The sequence below is a fragment of the Carcharhinus amblyrhynchos genome, chromosome 30 (genome assembly GCF_965287045.1).
Source record: "Carcharhinus amblyrhynchos chromosome 30, sCarAmb.v2.hapA, whole genome shotgun sequence".
In the NCBI taxonomy this organism is placed as follows: Eukaryota; Metazoa; Chordata; class Chondrichthyes; order Carcharhiniformes; family Carcharhinidae; genus Carcharhinus; species Carcharhinus amblyrhynchos.
Window position 1 is genome coordinate 29,205,696 of NC_137353.1, and position 23,172 is coordinate 29,228,867.

The 23,172-nt window shown below is 41.3% G+C and overlaps 1 protein-coding gene across 4 annotated transcripts in view; it reads left to right on the forward strand.

The window, feature by feature from the left end:
• Nucleotides 1–23,172, forward strand: part of mtor (mechanistic target of rapamycin kinase) — a 283,244-nt gene that overhangs the window by 222,615 nt on the left and 37,457 nt on the right. For 3 of the 4 annotated variants that reach the window (XM_080215404.1, XM_080215407.1, XM_080215405.1), the window contains 4 exons: nt 3,336–3,451; nt 16,597–16,714; nt 18,844–19,041; nt 22,732–22,832. In XM_080215404.1, the coding sequence (XP_080071530.1) occupies nt 3,336–3,451; nt 16,597–16,714; nt 18,844–19,041; nt 22,732–22,832 (533 nt within the window). The remainder of the gene's footprint in view (nt 1–3,335; nt 3,452–16,596; nt 16,715–18,843; nt 19,042–22,731; nt 22,833–23,172) is intronic. The other variant, XM_080215406.1, reaches the window with a different exon arrangement.

Consider the following 23,172-nt stretch of genomic DNA (forward strand, 5'->3'; position numbering starts at 1 on the left):
AATGGGGAGATTATATGTTGCAGGTGCATGAGGTGCTGGTGATGCCACACCTGGAGTACTGAGTAGTTTTTATCTCCTTACTTGAGAAAGGATATACTGGCACTGGAGGGGGTGCAGAGGAGATTAACTAGGTCAATTCCAGAGTTGAGGGGGTTGGCTTATGAAGAGAGACTGGGGCTACAATCATTAGGATTTAGAAGAATGAGGGGGGGAACTTACAAAAATATAAAATTATGAAGGGAATAGACAAGATAGAAGCAGGGAAGTTATTTCTAGTGGCAGGTAAAACCAGAACTAGCCTCAAAATAAGGGGGAGCAGATTTAGGACTGAGTTGAGGAGGAACTTCTTCGCACAAAGGGTTGTGAATCTATGGAATTCCCTGCCTAGTGAAGCAGCTGAGCCTACCTCATTGAAGTTTTTAATGCAGAGAGAGATAGATTTTTGAACAGTAAAGGAATTAAAAGTTCATGGTGAGCAGGCGGATAAGTGGAGCTGAGTCCACAAATAGATCAGCCATGATCTTATTGAATGCTGAAGCAAGCTTGAGGAGCCAATGGCCTACTCCTGCTCCTTGTTCTTATGAACTTATGTATGCCTTCATTTTTGTCTTTATGTTGTCTTTAACTTCATTGCTTAGCCATGGACATTTTTATCCCCACTTACAATCTTTCTTTTCTCTGGAATATGTTTAGTCTGGAGGAATTGAATATTTCCTTAAACAACTGCTGCTGCTCATTAATTGCCCTACCTTTTAGTCTTTCTGCCAGTCCACTGAGGCCAAGTCAGCCTTCATGCCTATGTAATTACCTTTGATTAACTCCAAAATATGAGTGTTGGACTCTAGTCTCTTGGCCTCAAATTAATATTTGAATTCTTTCATTCTATGACCACTCTTCCCTAGAGGATCCTTAACAATGAAGTCACTAAATAATCTCTGCTCATTACACAATACCAGATCCAGAATAGCCTGCTCTTTGGATGGTTCCACAACATATTGCTGCAAGAAACAATCTCTAATATATTCAATCAACTCTTCCCCAAGGCCAATTTTGCCAGTTTTATTAATCTAGCCTATGTGCATATCAAAATCACTCATGATCATTGTCATACATTTCTCACAAGCCCCCAGTATTTCCTAATTTACACCGTGCCCAAATGCAGAACTACTGTTTGGAGACCTATAGATTACTCCCACCATGGCTTCTTTCGTTTGCTATTACTTATTTCTATCCCAACTGATTCCACATCTTGATTCCCAGTGCAGACATCATTTTTCATTACAGCACTGATCCCTTCCTTCTCTAGCAAAGCTACACCATCTCCTTTTTCTTTGGCTACTCTTCCCAAATAATGAGTACCCTTGGATATTCAATTGCCAGACATGGTCTCCTTGTAGACATATCTCACAAAGTCAAAACCCTTTGACTCTATTTGCTCTGTTAACTCATTAATTTTGTTCTGCATGCTGCATGTATTCAGAAACAAAGCCTTTAAGTTTGTTGTATTGTCAAATTTCACCACTATTGTATAATTCCTTGTTGCAAAATGATATTCACATGTTCTGTCTCTTATTTTCTGGTAACAAACCGCCTCATTGCTAACCTGCACTCCTACCTTTTCTATCAATTTCGATTTTCTAATTTTCCATGCAACTGAAACACCTGCCACACCTCTACTTAGTTTAAAACCCTATCTACAGCTCTAATTATATGATTTGCCAGGACTCTGATCCCAGCATGATTTGGGAGAAGACCATCCCGTCGGAAAATCTTCCTCCTTCCCCAGTACTGGTGCCAATGTCCCATGAATTTGAACCCATTTCTTCCCACACCAACCTTTGAGCCACACATTTACCACTTCAATCTTATTGACTCTGTGGCAATTAGCTTGTGGCTCTGGTGGTAATCCAGAGATTATGATCTTTTTGGTTCTGCTTTTTATTTTAGTCCCTAACTGCTCATATTCCCTCAGCAAAACTTCTATCCTTGTTCTACCTATATTGTTAGTGCCTACATGGATCACGACAACTGGATCTTTACCCTCCCACTCCATGCTCTTCTGCAGCCCAGATGAGATATTCCAAACCCTGGCACCAGGTAGGCAACACAACCTACAGCACTCTCAATCCTGGTCACAGAGACAGTGTGTATGCCAACAATACTATACCTGATTATGACTACATTTCTCTTCTCTCCCCCAACATGAATGGCTGTCTGATCACACTGTGCTATGGTCAGTTTGCTCATCCTTCCTACAGCCCCAGCTCTCGTCCATGCAAGGAACAAAAATTTTGAATGTATTATACAAGGATAGGGCTGAGGCCCCTGCAATCCGATGTCCTGGATCTCTCGAAGCAGTTTAACTGTGCCCTGAAACACAGGGTTGTCCAGTTAGCAGCTGATTTAAGGATCTATTAATAATTTTGAGGAAACCTAAGTGGTGATCTTCCCTTTCCAACTAAACCCTAACAGCATATTTCAACTTCTTATCTATTCCAGATTTTTATTTGTCATCTTTTCATTATCATTGTGAAAGTGGGATGAAAGGCAAGTTGTCTCTGTCTCTGAGGTTTATGCAGCAAGAAATCTCACAACACTAGGTTAGAGTCCAACCAGTTTATTTGATAGTAATCTCACAAGCTTTCAGAAACGGCGTTCCTTCGTCAGGTGTGTGGAAGGTTCTGACCACAGAAGGGCATATAAAGTCACACACAGTTTACAGAATACTGATTAGAATGCAAGTATTTATAGCTAACCCGCTATTCAAGTCTTAAAGATGCAGACAGTGTGAGTGGAGATAGCATTAGCATAGGTTAAAGAGATGTGTATCGTCTCCAGACAGGACAGTAAGTGAGATTTTACAAGCCCAGGCAAGTCACGGGGGTTACAGATAGTGCAACATGAACCCAAGATCCTGGTTGAGGCTGTGCTTATGTGTGTGGAACTGTAAACTGTGTGTGACTTTATATGCCCTTCTCTGATCAGAAACTTCCACACACCTGACAAAGGGACACCGTTTCCAAAAGCATGTGGGATTACTATCAAATAAACTGGTTGGACTCTAACCTGGTGTTGTGAGACTTGTTATTGTGTTTACCCCAGTCCAACGCCAACATCTCTACATCTGAGATTTAAGACCATGGGAGATCAACTTGTGATTACAATTAATGGTAAAAAAAGGCCATGAATGAAAACTGAACTGGCATTTGCAAAAGCAAGACAATGCACGTTGAGATTTTAGTCAGTTCATGTGGGTGCTGGTGTGAGGAACTCTTTTGTGAACTTAATAATATCCTTTTGATGATGAATTCTGCATTATTTGACCTTCACTCTAGATTGATGCTTTCCAACATATGCAACACTTTGTCCAGAACATGCAGCAGCAGGCTCAGCATGCCATAGCCGCAGAGGACCAGCAACATAAACAGGAGCTCCACAAACTCATGGCGAGGTAAGGAAAACATTGGATTCGAATTCATTGTCTCTTGCAATTTTCCTTTGTCATTGTATAAACCCCATAGATATAGTAAACTGGGCCTCTACCACAGCCAACAAATGCAGGCTGCTAGCTTTATAATGGGTGGCACAGTGGCAAGGTGGTTAGCATTGCTGCCTCACAGTGCCAGGGACCTGGGTTTGATTCCCAGCTTGGGTCACTGTCCAAGTTCTCCCTCTGACTATGTGGGTTTCCTCTGGGTGCTCCGGTTTCCTCCCACAGTCCGAAAGACGTGCTGGTTAGGTGCATTGACAGTGCTAAATTCTCCCTCAGTGCACTGAACAATTGCTGGAGTGTGGCGACCAGGGGATTTTTACAGCCACTTCATTGCAGTGTTACTGTAAGCCTACTTGTGATGCTAATAAATAAACTTAAACTGATATTTAATGCATCTAAGGAATCAATTGTATTGCACTAATGTAACTCCACTTTTTGAATCATAACTAAGCCCTACAAGTATATTTCAGCTTTTGAAATACTGCAAATTCATAGAATCATCATAGAATCCCTACAGTGCAGACAGAGGCCATTTGGCCCATCAAGTCTGCACCGACCACAGTCCCACCCAGGCCCTACCCCTATATGCCTATATATTTACCCACTAATCCCTCTAACCTACTCATCTCAGAACAGTAAGGGGCAATTTTGTCATGGTCAATCAGCCCAACCTGCACATTTTTGGACTGTGGGAGGAAACCGGAGCACCATGAGGAAACCCACACAGACACGAGGAGAATGTGCAAACTCCACACAGATAGTGACCCAAGCCGGGAATCGAACCCAGGCCCCTGGAGCTGAGAAGCAGCAATGTTAACGACTGTGCTGCCATCCCGCAGATTGTTTTTGTTTTTGTTACCTTTTGTTATCATTGTGAAAGGCTGTTGTGCAAGTGGAATGATAGACAAATCTTGAGATTCACATCACTGGGAGATTGGCTTGTGAGTATAAGCCACAAGGTTCATAATAAATAAAACCATGAATCGAAACTAAACTGGTATTTGCAAAAGGAAGACAGTGCAATAAAGGTGAGTAATGTTCTTGTGGCTACAATGCCCCTTCCTCGCTGCCAACTACCCACCATCCACACCCAGACTCGTGATATTAAGTGGTACAGATGAAAAAATGGTCAGCTTTAATTGCCAAGAATGCGTTTTATTAATTGATCTCTTGGGCAGCAGTTGAGTATGCATTTCACCTTAATACTGTTCCTGGTGCTGATCATTCTCCAGTGACTCTTACTAAATGTTGAACATACAATTCTTACCCAGTGTTCATGTATCAGACTTGATCATAATGTCCAGCATGATTGATTGCGTTGTCTGTGTTCACCTCTGGATTTATACATGACGAATGCTTCATGAGAGTTTCAGGAGGACTACAGACGCCCAGGGGTTAAGTTAGTTGGTCTTACTAAATTGCCCCTTAGTGTCCCAAGATGCGTAGGTTAGGGGCATTAGCAGAGTAAATACATGGTGTCACAGGGATAAAGCCGAGTAGGTGCAGATTCAATGAGCTAAATGGCCTTCTTCTGCACCCTGATTCAATGAAAATGAATTCTGTTTTAGTTAACAGTTTCAGGAATAGAGAGGCAGATGTAGATTAAGAAGGACAAACCAGAAGAAATATGCACGCAAGAAATAAATGGGTTGGAAAAATATAGTTTAGTAGAATGGCAGTAACTGTCAAGTATAAAGTATGTAAAGAATTGTATCTGGCCATAGATTGTAACGTTCCAAAGTAATTCTAGCACTAGCATGTGAGTCCCTTTTCAATCTAAAACCACATGTTTTATAAACTGTTATTTTGGTGCACAATATCTCTTTTAAGATTGGTAAACAATGATGAGTATTGAGTTCTTGTATAATGGCGTTCTGTTTAGTTATTCCAAATATGCAGTTGAAATGTGTGTGTTTCTTTCATTAAATAGCGAGTCACATTGCTTTCATACTTTGTAGTTTCATGGTATAATGTAAATAATTCTGTAGTGGAAGATTTACAGAGTGACAGGCTTGCCTTCACTGAAACATTCTGTTCATTCATGCCCCTTTTAATGGATTTGGTTTTCAATGTCAGTTTTTAATCTAGAGGTTATAAAGGTGACTTTCTGGGAGTACTGATCACTTAGTTTCAACCTGGCTCCTTAAACAGCCACATGTTCTTTTGAGTAAGTATGTGACTTGAAGATTCAGGCATCTAAGCCTTTTGTTCAGCAAAGCAAAAATCTTTTCAAATAAGTCCAGTCTCCCTTCACTTCTTCACTTGACTCCATGGAAATTAACTAATGAAATGTCAACTAGTTCTATTTTCATCCTGGAAGTGCCTGAGAAACAAAACAATGGCATGGCGGAACATAAAGAAGAAATAATGAGATTTGGAAATTCACTGAGAATTATTTGTGGGATAATGGAGAAACATATTGCTGTAGGTGGGCAAGCTTTCATAGTGAATTGCTCCCTCCATCAAGTTTAGATAGTCTGATGTGGGTAGAAAGTCTGTAATGAAATACATACGTTTGTAGTCTGTGGCCTTCCCTCCTTGTCCTCCCAAAAGTGTGATGGAATATTCGTCACTTGGCTGGATGAATACAACTCCAACAATGCTGATGAAGCTCAATTCCATCAAGGACAAAGCAGTCCACTTGATCAGCTCCCCATTCACCTTGAACATTAATTCTGTCTGGCACGTGGCAGTACCTGTATGCACCATCTACAAAATATACCGCAGTAGCTTGAGAAGTCTCCTGTAATGGCACCTTCTAAACCTGTGACCTTCACTGCTTAGAAGGACAAGGCAAGGGAACACCGCTGCCTGCAAGTTCCCCTCCAAATCACGCATCACCGTGAAATGGAAGTATCTTGCCATTCCCTCTTTGTCACTGGGTGGATCATTCAACTTAACAGTACTTTAGGTGCGCCTACACCACATCAACTGCAGTGGTTCAAGATGTTTGGTTCACCACCACCTTCTCAAGGATAGTAAAAATGGGCAATAAATGATGTTCTTGCCAACAGTGCTCCCATCCCATGAATAAATCTGAAAAAAAATTGAAATTTGCACATCCAAGCTAAATGATCTGTAGTTGGATTGACTCAGGAGCTATTGTGTGCCTGACAAAACTAATCAATGTCAGCAGAGAACCGAAATTGAGATGGAAGATGATATATCAGCTATGATTTAATAAGCACCTCTATTAGAAAGCAGCAGAATGTGAAATTGAGGGAATATTTGAAATACCCTGAAAATCTTCCAAGAGAGAAATTATTTTTATGAATAGGGTAATTTGTGTGCAACTATAATCCAGAGTTCCAATTTTTTTCAATGTTTATCACAAAGCAGGTTCATTTCATGTGGAAATATTTTGCTCTGAATGTGTTTGACAATATGTTTCTTGTAGAATAACCTTGCCTCTCAAGAATTTGATGGGAAACAAAATTGATTTGATTTTCAGTATTCCTACGCTATTGAAAGAAAGATAGACTTGTGCTTAGATAACATCACAGCTAAACATCTCAAAGCCCTTAAGACAAAATAAGGTACTTTCAAGTGCAATCATTTGTTATTATATGATAAAATATATAAATAGCCTCCATTTGTTCAAGATGCTTTGTTCAGCTTTGCCTCTTGTGTCGAAAGTGCCTTTTAGCCATCAATTTATACGTCACTTTCAATGTAGCAAAACATCCCAAAGCACTTTGCTGATATGAGAAGAATTAATCACTGAGCTGGAGTCAAAGAAAGATTATGGGGAAATGTCAAAATCGAGGAATTACAACAGAGAAAACAGACCATTTGGTCCAATTGATATATGAGATTTCTCCCACTATAATTACATCTGTACTCCCTCCCTGTACTATCCACACATTCCTGTATTTCCTTCTCTTTCATGTATGCTTCAATGTTGCTCTTAAATGTGTCAGTCCTATCTGCTTCAGCTACTCCATATTCAGCAAGTCCCTCATTCCCCATACTCTGGTGCTGTGAGGAGATGGAGAGAGATAGTCACGAATCAATCAAAACCAGACACATTCCTTAAAAGTCAGATTGGTTTTGCTCATATGTAGTTTCTTTTTGTTATCCTGTGTCAAGCATAGTTATGTGCAAATGGTAGACCACGCTCAGGGTGAAGCAAAAGCATGACAAATAGTCATGGACAGAATGATCCTATGGGTATTTGCAGGTTCAGAAGTTATTGGAAGTGTGAAATCTAAAAGCTAAACATTCTGCAGCTAATGGTTTTAGGTACAGTGTAGACCGCAGCTTTGTTCTTGTGTGTTTATAACTCTGCACTGTGACATGCTTCAAGATCTGTGTCTACACATAAGGGCTACAAAAATGTTAACTTTTCCAGTGACATTTGTCTCTTATGCCCTGAACCAGACTGACACAGAAAATGTTGTGTGATTGGAGGCACTGAATTTTGAATAAGCCATTAAGCAAAGAGTCTGTCTACTTGTTCAGTTCGGCATAAAAGATAATCATAAAAAGATCATGGCATTTATTTTGAAAAGAGGAATGCTTCTGCTCAACTGTCCTCCCTCTCCCAGCACCACCGAAAGAGATCATGACTGTGTGTGGGAATTTGCAAATTGACTGGTGCATTTGCCTACAAAATAAACAACTGCATTTTAAAATCATTAAATTGACAGTGAAACACTTGGTGATGCCTTGAGTATGCCGAAGCTGTTACAGAAATGCATGTTTTGGAGGCAGTTCTCTTCCTGCTTCTGCCTGCTTTCCAGTGACCAGCGGAAACTGTGGACATGTGCTTAATTTCCTCTGATCAACACACTACTGTTAAAATATAGCAGACACAGTTATGGAAATATTTCAACCAGTGTATTAAATATAACAGGAAGGACTCAAGTGAGTAACCTGCTGATGTTGACTGGGCTGCCATTATTTTTCAAACCAGATGTCAGCATAAACACCAGCCTCAGGAGTGGAGGAGACAAAAACTGGGGAAAAGAAATAGGAAAATCTGTAACTTCCTTTTGCTTGCAAAGTTCCACAAACTATTATCAATGTGTTTATAGAAATCAAAACTCTACAGCATGTTTTAATTTCAGCTGAAGGTAGCCTTGTACTTCTGTGTTCTCTACCATGAAGGTCAGAATGCCTTTTGCACCATGATGTATATTCCAAGAATGTAGAGTAAAAATTGGCCTTCCCTCACTTAAAGGCAACTAAAATTGAGGTTATATGACATTGTCCCAAACAGATCAGCCTGAGCTCATTGTGAAATGTTTGGGGTTGTAAATTTCCAGATATATTGCAGATAAATTTCAAGATATCCGTCCGATTTTGAGTTCACTAAACCAAAATCTATGAAGCATTCCAAAGACATTATTGCTATGGACATAATTCAGGCTCCAGCTTCATACAACACTATATATATTCACTGCTTTTCTATCTTCATTATTAGGTTAAAAGGTTTTTATTTTCCTTTTTATGTTGGTCTGTAAACTACCAAGTTTCATTAAACATTACTGAATTAGTTAGCCTATATTTTAACTTCTTGCTTTGCTGCATGGAAATAAAATTAAGTGTGTCTGCACTTACAATTTACACACAGTCCCTCTCTGAATAATCGCTGTTTGTCTTCTCTCTCTGCTATTTAAGCTGTATATCCCCTGATACTCTTACCGTACTCAGTCTTGAAAGCTGCAATTGTCCTAATATCAGCAGCCTTTGGGGGAATGGAGAGTGGCAAATTTCTACTCCCCTTTGTGTGAAAATGTGTTTTTTTTTCTCCTTCTGAACAGTCTACCTTTAGTTTTAAGACCATTTTGCTGTGTTCATGACTTCCCCAGCAGAGGAAGTAGTTTCTCCATGTCCACTCCGTTAAATATTTGTAACGTTTTTAACACAAAGTAGCAATCTGACATTGTAAATTAATCCCATTACACATTAATTGTGTAAATAAATTACTAAAATAACTTTGCAACAGATGGGGTTAATAGCTCATACAAAAAGGCAACACCTCTGACAAATGCAGCATGGTTCAATGCAGCCCTAAATGACGATCCAGACTATGGACAAGTGCAAGAATAAGGCTTGAAAAAACCCCATCCTTCCAAAAGAGTGCTACCAGGTAGCTCAGTTGGTCAGACAGCTGGTTTGTGATGCAGAGCGACACCAGCAGGATTTAATTCCCATGCTGGCTAAGGTTATTCATGAAGGCCCCACCTTCTCAACCTTGCCCCTTGCCTGAGGTGTGGTGATCCTCGGGTTAAATTATCACCAGTCAGCGTGCTCTCTCTCTAAAAGGGGGAGAGTGGCCTGTGGTCCTCTGGAACTTTGGCAACTTTTGCTCCCACGTAAACCAATCTGACAGTTAAACAATGGGAATACTATGCACAACAAAGGTTGCAGCAGTCACTGTTGTGGTTTCACTTTTTTTTCTGGCGACTGTTCTGAACATCTTAGGATCACCGTTGTGGTTTAGCAGAGTAAGATACCCCTTCGTTTCAGGTGGATTAATAGGGTAAGTACATGGGGTTACAGGTATAGGGCCTGAATGGAATTGTTGCCTGTGCTGTTTCGATGGGCTGAATGGCCTCCTGTGCTGTAAGGATTCTATGATTCTTGTGGCAGAATCTAGAACTAGGGGTTGCTGTTTAAAAATGAGGGGTCAACTACTTAAGGCCGAAATGAGGGGAAAAAAGTTCCTTGGGGTGGAGGGGGAGTAAAACTATGGGAAGTATAATGGTTAATGGGAAGCAAAGCAGCTGGTTAATGTGTGGGGAGGAGGTTTCAACTGCATGGAAAAATTATGAAAAATAATTAAAAGGAAGGATAATTCAGGAGATGTTATTAATGGAGGGGGTAGGATTCAAAAAGAAGGTAGAAAAACTAGCGTAAGGGCACTTTACCTAAATACTTGTAGCATTTGAAACAAGGTAAATGAGTTGACAGTACAAATCATCATGAATGAGTATGATTTAGTGGCCATTCCAGAGACATGGTTGCAGGATGGTCACGACCAGGAGTTAAAAATCCAAGGGTATCAGTCTATTCGGAAGGACAGACAGGAAGGTAAGGGAGGTGGTGTGATGCTGATATTTAAGGATGTCATTCAGGGCAGCAGTGAGAGATGACATAGGTTCCATGGAGAAAATCTTGAACCCATTTGGGTGGAAATTAGAAATAGTAAGGAGAAAAAGTCACTGACAGGCATAGTCAATAGGCCACCAAATAATAACATCAGGGTGGGGGCGAGCAAGAAACAAAGAAATAACTGATGCATGTAAAAATATTACGGCAGTTATCATGGGGATTTTAATATTGGTCAAACCAGGTTGGTCAAGGCAGCCTTGAGGAGGAATTCATAGAATTATCCGTAGTAGTTTCCTAGAACAGTATGTAATGGAACCTATGAGGGAGTAAGCTATCCAAGATCTGGTCCTGTATAATGAGATAGGAATAATTAATAATCTCACTGTTAGTGATCCTCTCGGAAGGAGCGATCACAATATGATTGAATTTAAAATACAGATGGAGCATGAGAAAGTAAAATCCAATACCAGTGTCTTGTGCTTAAACAAAGGAGAGTACGGTGGGGATGGGATATTCTTTGAATATCTTTGAGAAAAGTAAGGGGTAAACAAGAGGTTGAAAGGTTATCAGGGGTAAACAAGAATGTGAAAATGACAGTAAAATTAGCCATGATCTTATTGAATGGTGGAGCAGGTTTGAGGAGTTGAGTGGCCTACTCCTGCTTCTAATTCATATGTTGGTATTATCAATTTCCCAGACTCGGTCTCTAGAGGACCAATACTAGTCTTAGTTACTCTTTTCGTATTTAAATATTTGTAGAAATTTGTACTATATGCTTTCATCTTGCTAGCTTTCACTTCCACCGAATGTCTTTTCGTTGGTTATTCTTTGCTGATTCTTAAAATCTGATCAATCTCCTGACCTGTTACTAGCCTGCAGATTTGTACAGTGTTTCTTTCAACTTGATACTGTCTTTAACTTCCTTGTTTAGCCATGAATGAATAAGGAGAATGATGCATTCTTCCCATAGACTTTCCTTCTCACTGGGAAAAACGTTTGAGAGTTGTTAAATATCAGGTTGGACATCTGCTACTGTATCTCTACTATCCTACCTTTTAACCTGGTTTCCCCAGTTCACTTTAGCTAGCTCTGCCTTTATACCCTTTTACTTTAAGTTTAAAACACTAGTCTTAGACCCATATCCTGTCCTTTAAACTGAACTTAAAATTTTATCATGTTATGATCACTGTCACCTAGAGGCCTCATTACCATGATTAATCCTGTTTTATTGCACATTACCAGATCTAGAGTAGCCTCCTGCTTGGTTGGCTCTAGAATATAGTGCTTGAAGAAATTGTCCTGAATAATCAGCCCATTTGCCAGGCTATCTTTGCCAATCTGATTTGCTCAACCTACATGTCAATTTAAGTCACCTATGATTATTTGCATAACCTTTCTTACACATCCCAATTATTTCAACCTGTGTACTCTGACCTACGGTAAACTACTGTTAGTGGGCCAATAAAGTGCTCCCACACGTTACCTCCTCTCTCCTATTTCTTACCTCTACCCTAGCTCTTTCAAACTGAGCTCATCTCACTATGGTGCTAAATGACATTCTTAATTAGCAAGGCTAACCCATCACTTTCTCCTGGTGGCTTCCTGCCTTTTTGAAATATTATAAATCCTTCAGTTTTAACATGTCAGCCTTGGTCACCTTGCAACCTATGCCACATAGACTGGTGTTCAAGAAGTAGTTCACCACCACCTTCTCAAAGGAAATTGGGAATGGGCAAAAAAGGCTGACTTGGCCTGCAAGTGACCACAAGCCATGAACAAATACGAAAAAGAAAACAGCAAAATGATACTTGGCTAAAAGCAAAACCTGCAAATGCTGAAAATCTGAAATAAAACAAAAGTATGCTGGAAATACTCAGCAGCATCTGTGGGGGATAAACAGAACTAACATTTCAGATCTCTGACATTTCATCAGAACTGGGAAAGTTAGAAATGCTATTGATTTTGAGCAAGCAAAAGGGGGAGAGCAGGAATAAGATCAAAGGGCAAGGTCTGTGATTAAATAAGATGATGCAAGGCCAATGGGAGTGGCAGTGGCACCAGTAAAGATACAACACAAGTGTCTAGAGATGTTGTGAAGGTAAGGATTGCTGAATAGTTGCCACCTGAAAATAAAGCAAAAGAAATAAGAGCAAAATGAAAGAATAAATCTTGAAACAACCAAAGAAGCACAAAGCAGAATGGGAAAAAAGTTTGCGATCCAAAGCTGTTGAACTTAATGTTAAGTTGTAAAGAACTACAGCATAATTGAGACCTTGGGTCGTGAAAAGGGAGGAATTAAAAGGGCAGGTGTTCAATTGCCAGTGTTTGCGCAGAAAGGTTTTGGGTCTGTAATCTTTTATCAGAACCCAAATATTAACTCCACTTCTCCCTTCACAAATACTGCTGACCTTAGATTGTTTTTCAGCATTTTATTGATATTTCCTATTTCCAGCAACCACAGTATTTTTGCTTTTGTAATAGTAGTTAAGCAGGTTGTACATAACTTTTAAAAGGATGGAAAAGAATATCAATGCCACTGGCTATATTACCAAATTCATGAGGCATAAATCAAGATGAAGGGGAAACACGTCGGTCCACCAGTTTAACTGTGTCGATGGTAGTCATAATGTAGAGATGGTTTAACTGACAGCTTTGTAAATGAACAGGAATAAACCTTCAATAATTATTTCTAAGGGAAGAAGATGTGAATCTCTGTCTTTTGTTTTTAGCTTGCTTATCTATAAATACGCTCAAAATAATAGACTGATCCAATTTATTGCACTTTTTGGATCCAGTTAATAAAAGCATGGATCTCAGCCAGTGGAAAGAGACCATGCAAAAGTTCATTGTCATCAAATTAAGCCTGTGGTTTTCCAACTAATTTTCTAATATACTAAATTACATATAACTCAGAGCTGAAAATTTATCCTATGTCATTGCATGTGGACCATTTCCAGTTCAGTACAATAATTTAATAAGTATGTTGTTTCTTTTAAAACCACCCTAAGAATGAAATCAATTTTAGAATTTTCCATGCCTAGTGTAATCAAAAACAATAGAGGCTGAGTCATTCTAGATTTATTGCCTTGGAAGTTAACTGTTACACTTTCTAAAATATAACAGGCTATCAAAGCAATTGTCAAGGTGGTGGGATCACTTTAGTGTTATTGCATGTTTATTAAATTGCCTGTTGGCTTCATAGAATCATAGAATCCCTACAGTATAGAAGGAGGCCATTTGTCCCATCGAGCCTGCACTGGCAGCAGTCGCACCCAGGCTCTATCTTGTAACCCACACATTTATCCTGCTAATCCCTCTGATACGAAGAGGCAATTTAGCATGGCCAATCGATCTAACCCGCACATCTTTGGAATCTGGGAGAAAACCTGAGCACCCGGATGAAACTTACGCAGACATGAGGAGAACTTCCAAACTTCACCCAGACAATCACTCGAAGCTGGAATTGAACCCGGGTCTCTGCTACGAGGCAGCAGTTCTACCATTCTGCCACCGTGTGGTCCTTCAAAACTTGAAATTATTTCACTTTTTTCCTTTGCAGAAAGTAGTGGCTCATGTTGGAGACAATTTCAACAGCACAGCTGGTCCTCTTCATGGCCCTTGCCCCACATGGTAGTCAGTGTCATCAGCATGTTTACAACTAATCACAATCCTCTTTTCAAACTTCACGTGTATGAAAATCCTGGGGGTCACTTTTTTTTATATAATGAGAATTCCATCTTCCTTTTCTCCTTATCTTGGGAGCAATGGAAACCAGGGTAAGACCCTCTACCCTCTGCGCCTCTCTCCTCCCCAACTGGCAGCACTTTAAACCAGGGATCTTCCTGATCAACACAGTTCAGTGATGCACCTTCTGCTTTATTTGCTTGCTGAGCCACTGGGGAGGGAACTTGACCAAACCTTTAACAAGCTTCCACTGTGCACAATAAATCCAAAGAAAGAGATTGTAAGGCAACAAGTAGATATTGCTAGTCCCCATAAACTTGAGCTCATGAAAACATCAACCCCAAATGCCTCCCTACAGTAAATTAACAGAACCAACATGTCCCATTGAGAATACATATCACAGGGTTTGAGTAAAGCAAGACAGAAATCGCCACACAGTCTTTCACTTTGAAAACAGTTATTAAAGCATTCATGTTTATTCATCAGTCACTGGTTAACCAAATTGGTGGGTACACCTGACTTTCCTTTGAACAAATTTGTGTTAGGTGGGGGAACTGGATAACATACATGTCTGCATCTGCAAGCTTCCACACATTTAACACATTATTACCCATACTTCTGAATCTAAATTTATCCACTAATTTATTTGGATCCTGCCGGATAAATTAGTCGATTAGGGATGCCTAATACAACTAGCTGCTAAATTGGGAAATTTGGAATGCTAGAGGAATGACCTCCATCCAATGAGTAGAATTGGCTATTTTGCACTTTTTTGTGATGGGGTTAAAGAGGTATTCCAGGCAAGACTTAAAGTTGCATTTCTGGATTTGCCCTCATTGGCTATTTACTTGCTTTTTAGAGATAAATATAGTTGATATGTTATTTTAATAAATCAGTATTTCAGCGCACAATGGTTAGCACTGCTGCCTCACAGCACTAGGGACTCGGGTTCAATTCTCGGTTTGGGTCATTGTCCGTGAAGAGTCTGCATGTTCTCCCTTTGTCTGCATGGGTTTCCTCTGGATGCTCTGATTTCCTTCCACAGTCCCAAAGACGTGCTGATTAGGTTCATTGGCCATGCTAAATTCTCCGTCAGTGTACCCAAACAGGCGCCAGAGTGTGACGACTAGGAGATTTTCACAATAACTTCATTGCAGCGTTAATGTAAGCTTACTTGTGACATTAATAAATAATGTCTCAACTTTAGGATATACAAGACTGCGATTTCCTCCAACCTTCTACTCATTTGGGAGTGTTTTGACACTTTAAAGTAACAGAGTACAAAAAAAACCCCAGTAAATTCTGAGCTTGGCATTCTCTGACCTTCGGGGGATAACTGCTAAATATTACAGCAAGCCGCTTCATGTTATGATTGCGTTCCTGAAAAGTGCAACTTTAAATGTAACAATGTTCAGCAAACCAGATTTTCCCATTGCAATCAGTCTAAAAACTGTGGTTAGGACCTTTTCCGTCAGAAAAAAAAAGTAAAAATCCTGCATATTCTTAAATGCCTACTTTAATGAATCAAAATATTTTTAAAGATCAAAGAAATGGTTTAAAAATGCAAAGACAATTTTCAGCTGCCTCATTTTGGAGTGACTGCTGCCATCTAGTGGCATACATTGGTTGGTGCAGGGAGCAGCTGAAGGAGTCCAAAGACTTTCATGCTCACTGTGTAGGGGGAGTAAGGGCGAAGAGGAGCCTCACCGGGTACTTTAAAAGTGAGAACAGGGTGTGAGAATGGGAGCCAGGTGAAGAAGGACTGAGGGTGGGAGTGAAGGGAGGATGGAGGGGAAGCAAAGGCAGCTGAAGAAGCCCCCAGTCGTGACAGTGGACATGAGGGACTTGGAGCCCCCAGTCGTGACAGTGGACACAGGGGACTTGGACTACAGCGCAATACAACAGGCATTTGGGGGGGATGGGGGGGCTGCGGGCACAACAGTAAAGATCCCGGGTTGTGGTTTCATCACCTCAACAGCACAGGAGGAAATGACAAAGTGCCATGTGCAGACCACAGAACTGGAAATCTGTGATGAACACCATTATAGTAAACATCGCAATATTGAATGACTGTATGACACTTATTTTTATGACTGATGTAATGAAAACAATGTTGATAAGTCCAGGTTAAGCAGGTAATTGTGATACTTCACTGTACTTTTTAACACACAAAATTCAGAGTCTTTGTGGTGTGAATTCCAGTTCTGAAAGTTCAAGAAATATTGATCTCTCAGTCACCAACAAAGTGGACACTAAGAGCAGGGGAGTAGAATAAATAGATTACAGCTAATGCTGAAAAAAAAACCCTGTCTCTCAAATTGATTGTTTCATTGTAGTAAATGTGCAGTGTTTGTCTGCAGGTGTTTTCTGAAGCTGGGTGAATGGCAGCTAAACCTTCAGGGAATCAACGAAAGCACCATTCCAAAGGTCCTTCAGTACTACAGTGCTGCAACAGAACATGACCGAAACTGGTACAAGGTAAGCTTAAAGCAAACCGAAAGAAGTAGGTAAAATGTTAGAATCTGTCATTAAGGAGGAAATTGCGAGGCATCTTGAAGGGAATTGCTTGATAGAGCAGACGCAGCACGGTTTCGTTAAAGGGAAGTCGTGTCTGACAAATTTACTGGAGTTCTATGAGGATGTGTCTAGGGTGGTGGATAGAGGAGAGCCGGTGGATGTGGTCTTTCTAGATTTTCAGAAGGCGTTTGACAAAGTACCTCACAAGAGGTTATTGCAGAAGGTCGAGGGACATGGAGTTGGGGGTAGGGTGTTAGCGTGGATAGAGGATTGGTTGTCAAATAGGAGGCAGAGAGTGGGGGTCAACGGGTGCTATTCGGATTGGCGGATGGTGACTAGTGGAGTGCCCCAGGGGTCGGTGCTGGGGCCTCAGCTTTTTACCATTTATATAGATGATCTGGAGGAGGGAACCGAGTGTAGGGTGTCGAAATTTGCTGATGACACCAAGATTGGGGGAAAGGCAAATTGTGCGGAGGGTGTGGAGAGTCTGCAGAAGGATCTAGATAGGCTGGGCGAATGGGCCAGGAAATGGCAAATGGAATTTAATGTTGGCAGGTGTGAGGTGGTCCACTTTGGTAGGAAGAATGGTAGGAAGGACTATTACTTACTTGGCGAAAAACTGCAGCAGGCGACGGTGCAGAGGGACCTCGGGGTCCTTGTGCATGAGTCGCAAAAACCCAGCTTGCAAGTGCGGCAGGTGGTCAGGAAGGCGAATGGGATGCTGGCCTTCATAGCGAGGGGGATTGAATATAAAAGTAGGGAGGTCTTGCTGCAGCTGTATAGGGCATTGGTGAGGCCGCAGCTGGAGTACTGTGTGCAGTTTTGGGCGCCGCACCTGCGCAAAGATATTTTGGCCTTGGAGGGAGTGCAGAGGAGGTTTACTAGGCTGATACCGGAGTTGAGGGGGTTGAGCTATGAGGAGAGGCTGAATAAACTGGGCTTGTACTCGTTAGAGTTTAGAAGAATGAGGGGAGATCTCATTGAGACGTATAAGATGATGAATGGGATGGATAGGATAGAGGTGGAAAGACTCTTCCCGCTCAAAAAAGGACAGTAGGACGAGGGGGCACAGCCTCAAGATAAAAGGGGGGCGGTTTAGAACGGAGTTGAGGAGGAACTTCTTCACTCAAAGGGTGGTGAATCTCTGGAATTCTCTGCCCGTTGAAGTGGTGGAGGCTGCCTCGCTAAATATTTTTAAGACGCGGGTTGATGGTTTTTTGATAGGAGAGGGGATTAAGGGTTATGGGGAGAGGGCGGGAAAGTGGAACTGAGCCACAACAGATCAGCCATGATCTTATTGAATGGCGGGGCAGGCTCGAAGGGCTAGATGACCTACTCCTGCTCCTATTTCTTATGTTCTGATGTTCTTAAGTTGCTTATTTTGACGCATAGAATCAGAGAATGATTGCAGCATGATTGAAGGTCATTTGGTCCATCATATCTTGTGTCCTCTGCAAGAGCAATTTTCCAAATTACACTGGCTGGCCTTTTACCTGTTAAGATAATGATCCAATTCCCCTTGAAAATTATGATTACATCTGCCTCCACCATGCTCCTGGGCAGTGCTTTACAAATCCTAGCCACTTGTTGCGTAAAAAAAAAGTATTTTTTCTCGTGTTCGCCTTTTGTAACTTGTATGCTACCTGACGACAAGTCATACTTCCCTTTCCCCAGAGTTAGGAGAGTAAAATCCACCAGGTCTTCCGTTCCCTGTCTTTGCCAGTGGGCTCCTGCTGGAAAGAAAACGCAAGTATCAGGTGAGGGCAGGAGTGTCCTCTGCTGTAAAACCTTTTACAGTCAAGATGCTTTTGGCTCACATTGCCTAACCTCACATTTGAAGAATGTTCATTTGGATGAAATTGCAGCAGGCTACCAGAATTTGTGGAACCGTGCCAGTACGATCAAGAGAAAAGGTGCAAACTGAAGCCTGTTAAGCAAAGAAATGAGCTTTTAATCCCTGCAGCTGCTGGGATCCATTTGTATAAAGTTATAAATATTCCAAGAGAAAGTCTGTTGGTTCTAAGAATTCATGGGAGCCAGTGATTTAGTTTTATATAAATTCAGATGGCTTGCTCTTGTTGTCTTCATAGGCATGGCACGCCTGGGCTGTGATGAATTTTGAGGCTGTTCTCCACTACAAGCATCAGAATCAAGCTCGTGATGAGAAGAAGAAACTGAGGCACGCCAGCGGTGCCAGTGCAAACAGTGAAGCTAGTAACAGTGAGAGTGAGGGCGATAGCAATGAAAACAGCCCTGTACCATCACCAATACAGAAAAAGGTTAATGAGGTAAAATCTATTTCTCGGTGCAAGGAAATGTCAACTTTCGCTTGTTCAAAATACGAAGTTCTAAGGTATAGTCTGACACTAAACCTCCTCTGTCTGTCGGTATAATCTGCTAAAAATAAATAAAGTTGTCGATACCAGCCAAATGTATGAAAAAGAGAAATACATTTGTTTGATGCCATAAGACCATCAAACATAGGAGCTGAATTAGGCCACTCGGCCCATTAAGTCTGCTCCGTCATTCAATCATGGCTGATTATTTTTCTCATCCCCATTTTCTCCTGCCTTTTCTCCATAACCCTGAACCCCTTATTAATCAAGAACCTATCCATCTCTGTCTTAAAGACACTCAGTGACCTGGCCTCCATAGCCTTCTGCAGCAAAGGGTTCTACAGATTCATGACTCTCTGGCTGAAGAAATTCCTCCTCATCTCTGTTTTAAAGGATCGTCCCTTTAGCCTGAGGTTGTGCCCTCTGGTTCTAGTTTTTCCTACTGGTGGAAACATCCTCTCTCCTCGCCCACTCTATCCAGGCCTTGCAGTATCCTATAGGTTTCAATAAGATTCCCCTCATCCTTCCAAACTCCAAGTACAGTACCAGAATCCTCAACTGTTCCTTGTTAGACAAGTTCCTCATTCCAGGGATCATTCTTGTGAACCTCCTCTGGACCCTTTCCAAGGCCATCATATCCTTCCTCAGATATGGGGCCCAAAACTGCTCTCAGTACTCCAAATGGGGTCTGACCAGACCCTTATACAGCCTCAGAATACATCCCTGCTCTTGTATTCTAGACCTCTCGACGTGAATGCTAACATTGCATTTGCCTTTCTAACTGCCAACTGAACCTGCGTGTTAATCTTAAGAGTGCCTTGAACAATGACTCCCAAGTCCCTTTGTGTTTCTGCTTTCCTAAGCATTTTCCCATTTAGAAAATAGTCTATGCCTCCATTCCTCCTTTCAAAGCGCATAACCTCACACTTTTCCACATTATATTCCATCTGCCACTTTTTTGCCCATTCTCCTAACCTGTCCAAGTCCTTCTGCAGCACCACCCCCAACCCTTCCTCAATACTATCTGTCCCTCGACATATCTTTGTATCATCTGCAAACTTAGCAACAGTGCCTTCAGTTCCTTCTTCCAAATCATTAATGTACATTGTGAAAAGTTGTGGTCCCAGCACTGATTCTTGAAGCACACACTAGTCACTGGCTGCCATCCTGAAAAAGACCCCTTTATCCCCACTCTCTGCCATTTGCCAGTCAGCCAATCTTCTATCCATGCCAGGATCTTACCCTTAACACTATGGGCACTTAACTTATTTAACAGTCGCCTATGTGGCACCTTGTCAAAGGCCACTGGAAATCTAAATAAATCATGTTCACTGGTTCTCTTTTATCTAACTTCATTGTTACCTCCTCAAAGAACTCTAACAAGTTTGTGAGACATGACCTAGCCTTGCTGACTCAGTCCTACTTTATCATGCACTTCCAAGAATTCTGCAATCTCATCTTTAATAATGGACTCTAAAATCTTCCCAATCTAAAATCTTCAGGCTAACCGACCCATCATTTTCTGTCTACTGCCTCCCTCCCTTTTCAAACAGCGGTGTTACATTAGCTACTTTCCAATCCTCTGGTACTCTCCCTGCCTCCAGTGATAACTGAAAGATCACTATCAATGCCTCCACAATTTCCTCAGCTATCTCTTTTAGAACCCTGGGATGTAGTCCATCTGGTCCACGTGATTTATCCACCTTCAGACCTTTGTTTCCCCAGAACCTTCTCCTTAATTATGGCCACTACACTAACCTGTGCCCCCTGACTCTTCTGGAGCTCTGGCATCCCACTGGTGTCTTCCACCATGAAGATTGAACTATTCAGTCCCTCTGCCATTGCTTTGTTTTCTATTATTACTTCTCCACCCTCATTTTCCAGTGGTCCAACGTCTATTTTTGCCTCTCTTACCCTTTATATATTGAAGAAAGCTCTTCCTATCTTCTTTTATATTACTAGCTAGCTTACACTCATATCTCATCTTCTCCCCCCATATTGCTTTTTTTAGTTGTCCTCTACTCACTTTTAAAGGCTTCTCACTAATCCTTGCTACTCTGTATACGTTTTTTTTTTGCTTTTCTGCTGTCCTTGACTTCCCTTGTCAGCCATGGATGCTTTATTCTCCCCTTAGCATGTTTCCTCCTCCTCCTTGGGATGAATTTCTGTTCTGCCTCCAGAATAACTCTCAAAAACTCCTGCCATTGCTGTTCCGCTGTCTTCCCTGCTAGGCTCCCTTTCCAATCCAACTCTGGCCAGCATCTCCCTCATGTCATTTTAGTTACCTTTATTTAATTGTAATACCATTACTTCTGACTCCACCTTCTCCCTCTCAAACTGCAGAGTAAATTCTATCATATTGTGGTCACTGCTCCCTAAGGATTCCGTCACTTTAAGTTCTTAATCAAGTCTGCCTCATTACACATCACCAAATCCAGAATTGCCTGTTCCCTCGTAGGCTCTATCACAGGCTGCTGCAAAAAAAATCTTAAACATTCCACAAATTCTTTTTCTTGGGATCCACTATCTACCTGATATGCCTTACCACAACATCAAAGCAGTTCACCCAGTGAGATTCTTTTTGAAGTGCATTGCTTGTAATGTCATTAAATGTAGTAACCTCTCCATATCAGCAATGCTCCATCAAAAGCAATTGAACAATCAGATTAACCATTCTGGGTTTTTGTTAGTTGCGAGGGAAGAACGTTGACGAAGATACTGGAAGAACTCTCAATCTTTCTAAACAATGCCTGCAATCTTTGGTATCCACCTTGACCCAGGCAGACAGGACTTCCGTTTATCGTGTCTCCTGAATGACAACATTTCTGACAATGAGTAGTGCTTAACTCCTGCACTGGAGTAAGAACAGAAAATGCAGGAATAGCTTGGTTGACCAGGTGGCATCCGTGGAGTGAGAAACAGAGTTAACGTTTCAGGTCAACGGCCTTTCATCAGAATATTAATCTGAAAAGTTAACTGAGCAAAATTCTCCCTATAGATGCTGTCAGACCTGTTTCAAGCATGAGCTGTTTTCATTTCAAGTTTCCAACACCCTCAGTATTTACATTTGTTTGAGCAAAAGCCCTGATAAAATAATTGCCTAGTTTTCACCCTGCATACTGGTGTGAAGACTGCACCCCCTTGCTGGCTGTCCTCAGTAAATAGGAGAGAATATGAAGTCGGCCATTTTGCTAATCATCATTACTTCAGAGTTAACTCTACTGTGGATTTGTAAACAGAACTTTAATGATAAAGGAAGGGACGTAATAGCAGAGGATTTTTAACAAAGCTTTTGAAAGAGTTACCATTTGGATCCTTTACGAGATAGCACTTTCTCCTCATGTTCTGGGCAGAAACACAAATTCCAGAAATGAATATTAGTTCAGATGATCATCAGAGTCCTCTGTGGAGTTATTTCATGTAGGGGTTCCTGTTCAGCTGTCTGAAGACCAGTAGAGTTCTCTTTACAGATGGTGCTGTCATATTGATGCAACACTTGGGGGAGATGTAGCTCTGAAGAAGTCCATAAGCTGCCAGACCTCCTGAGTTTGCCCAGCATTTTCTGTTCTTGTTTCAGATTTCCAGAACTTGCCGTTTTTTGCTTTTATTTAACATAGCTATGTTCTGTGTGTGCCAATGTAGGAACTGTCAAAGACATTGCTGCTGTATACAGTACCTGCTGTTCAGGGCTTCTTCCGCTCGATTGCCCTCTCAAGAGGAAACAACTTGCAGGATACCCTCAGGTAGGATTTAGCAGGAAACCTGAGATATTTCTTGTTAAAGTAGATGTATTGTTCAGCTCAAACGGTGTTGTCCAGAGTTAGAAATTTTCATGTCCAGTAGTGTTCTGTTTCTTTCTTTCTTTAACCCTTAAACCAAGCTACTCGCTTCATTGCATTGCTGAGAGTTGTTTGAGAAATCTGTCAGAAATGTAGGTCAATTGAAAGTACCCTCCTGACTGCCTCATCTGGACCAGATTGGCTCCAGCTTTGATCTGTGGTCTGTGCAAGGCAGACAGCCTCAAGTTGATAGTAGGGGCATTGCAACAGTCTCAGCATCTCTGTGTTCGATGGTGGTGGTGGG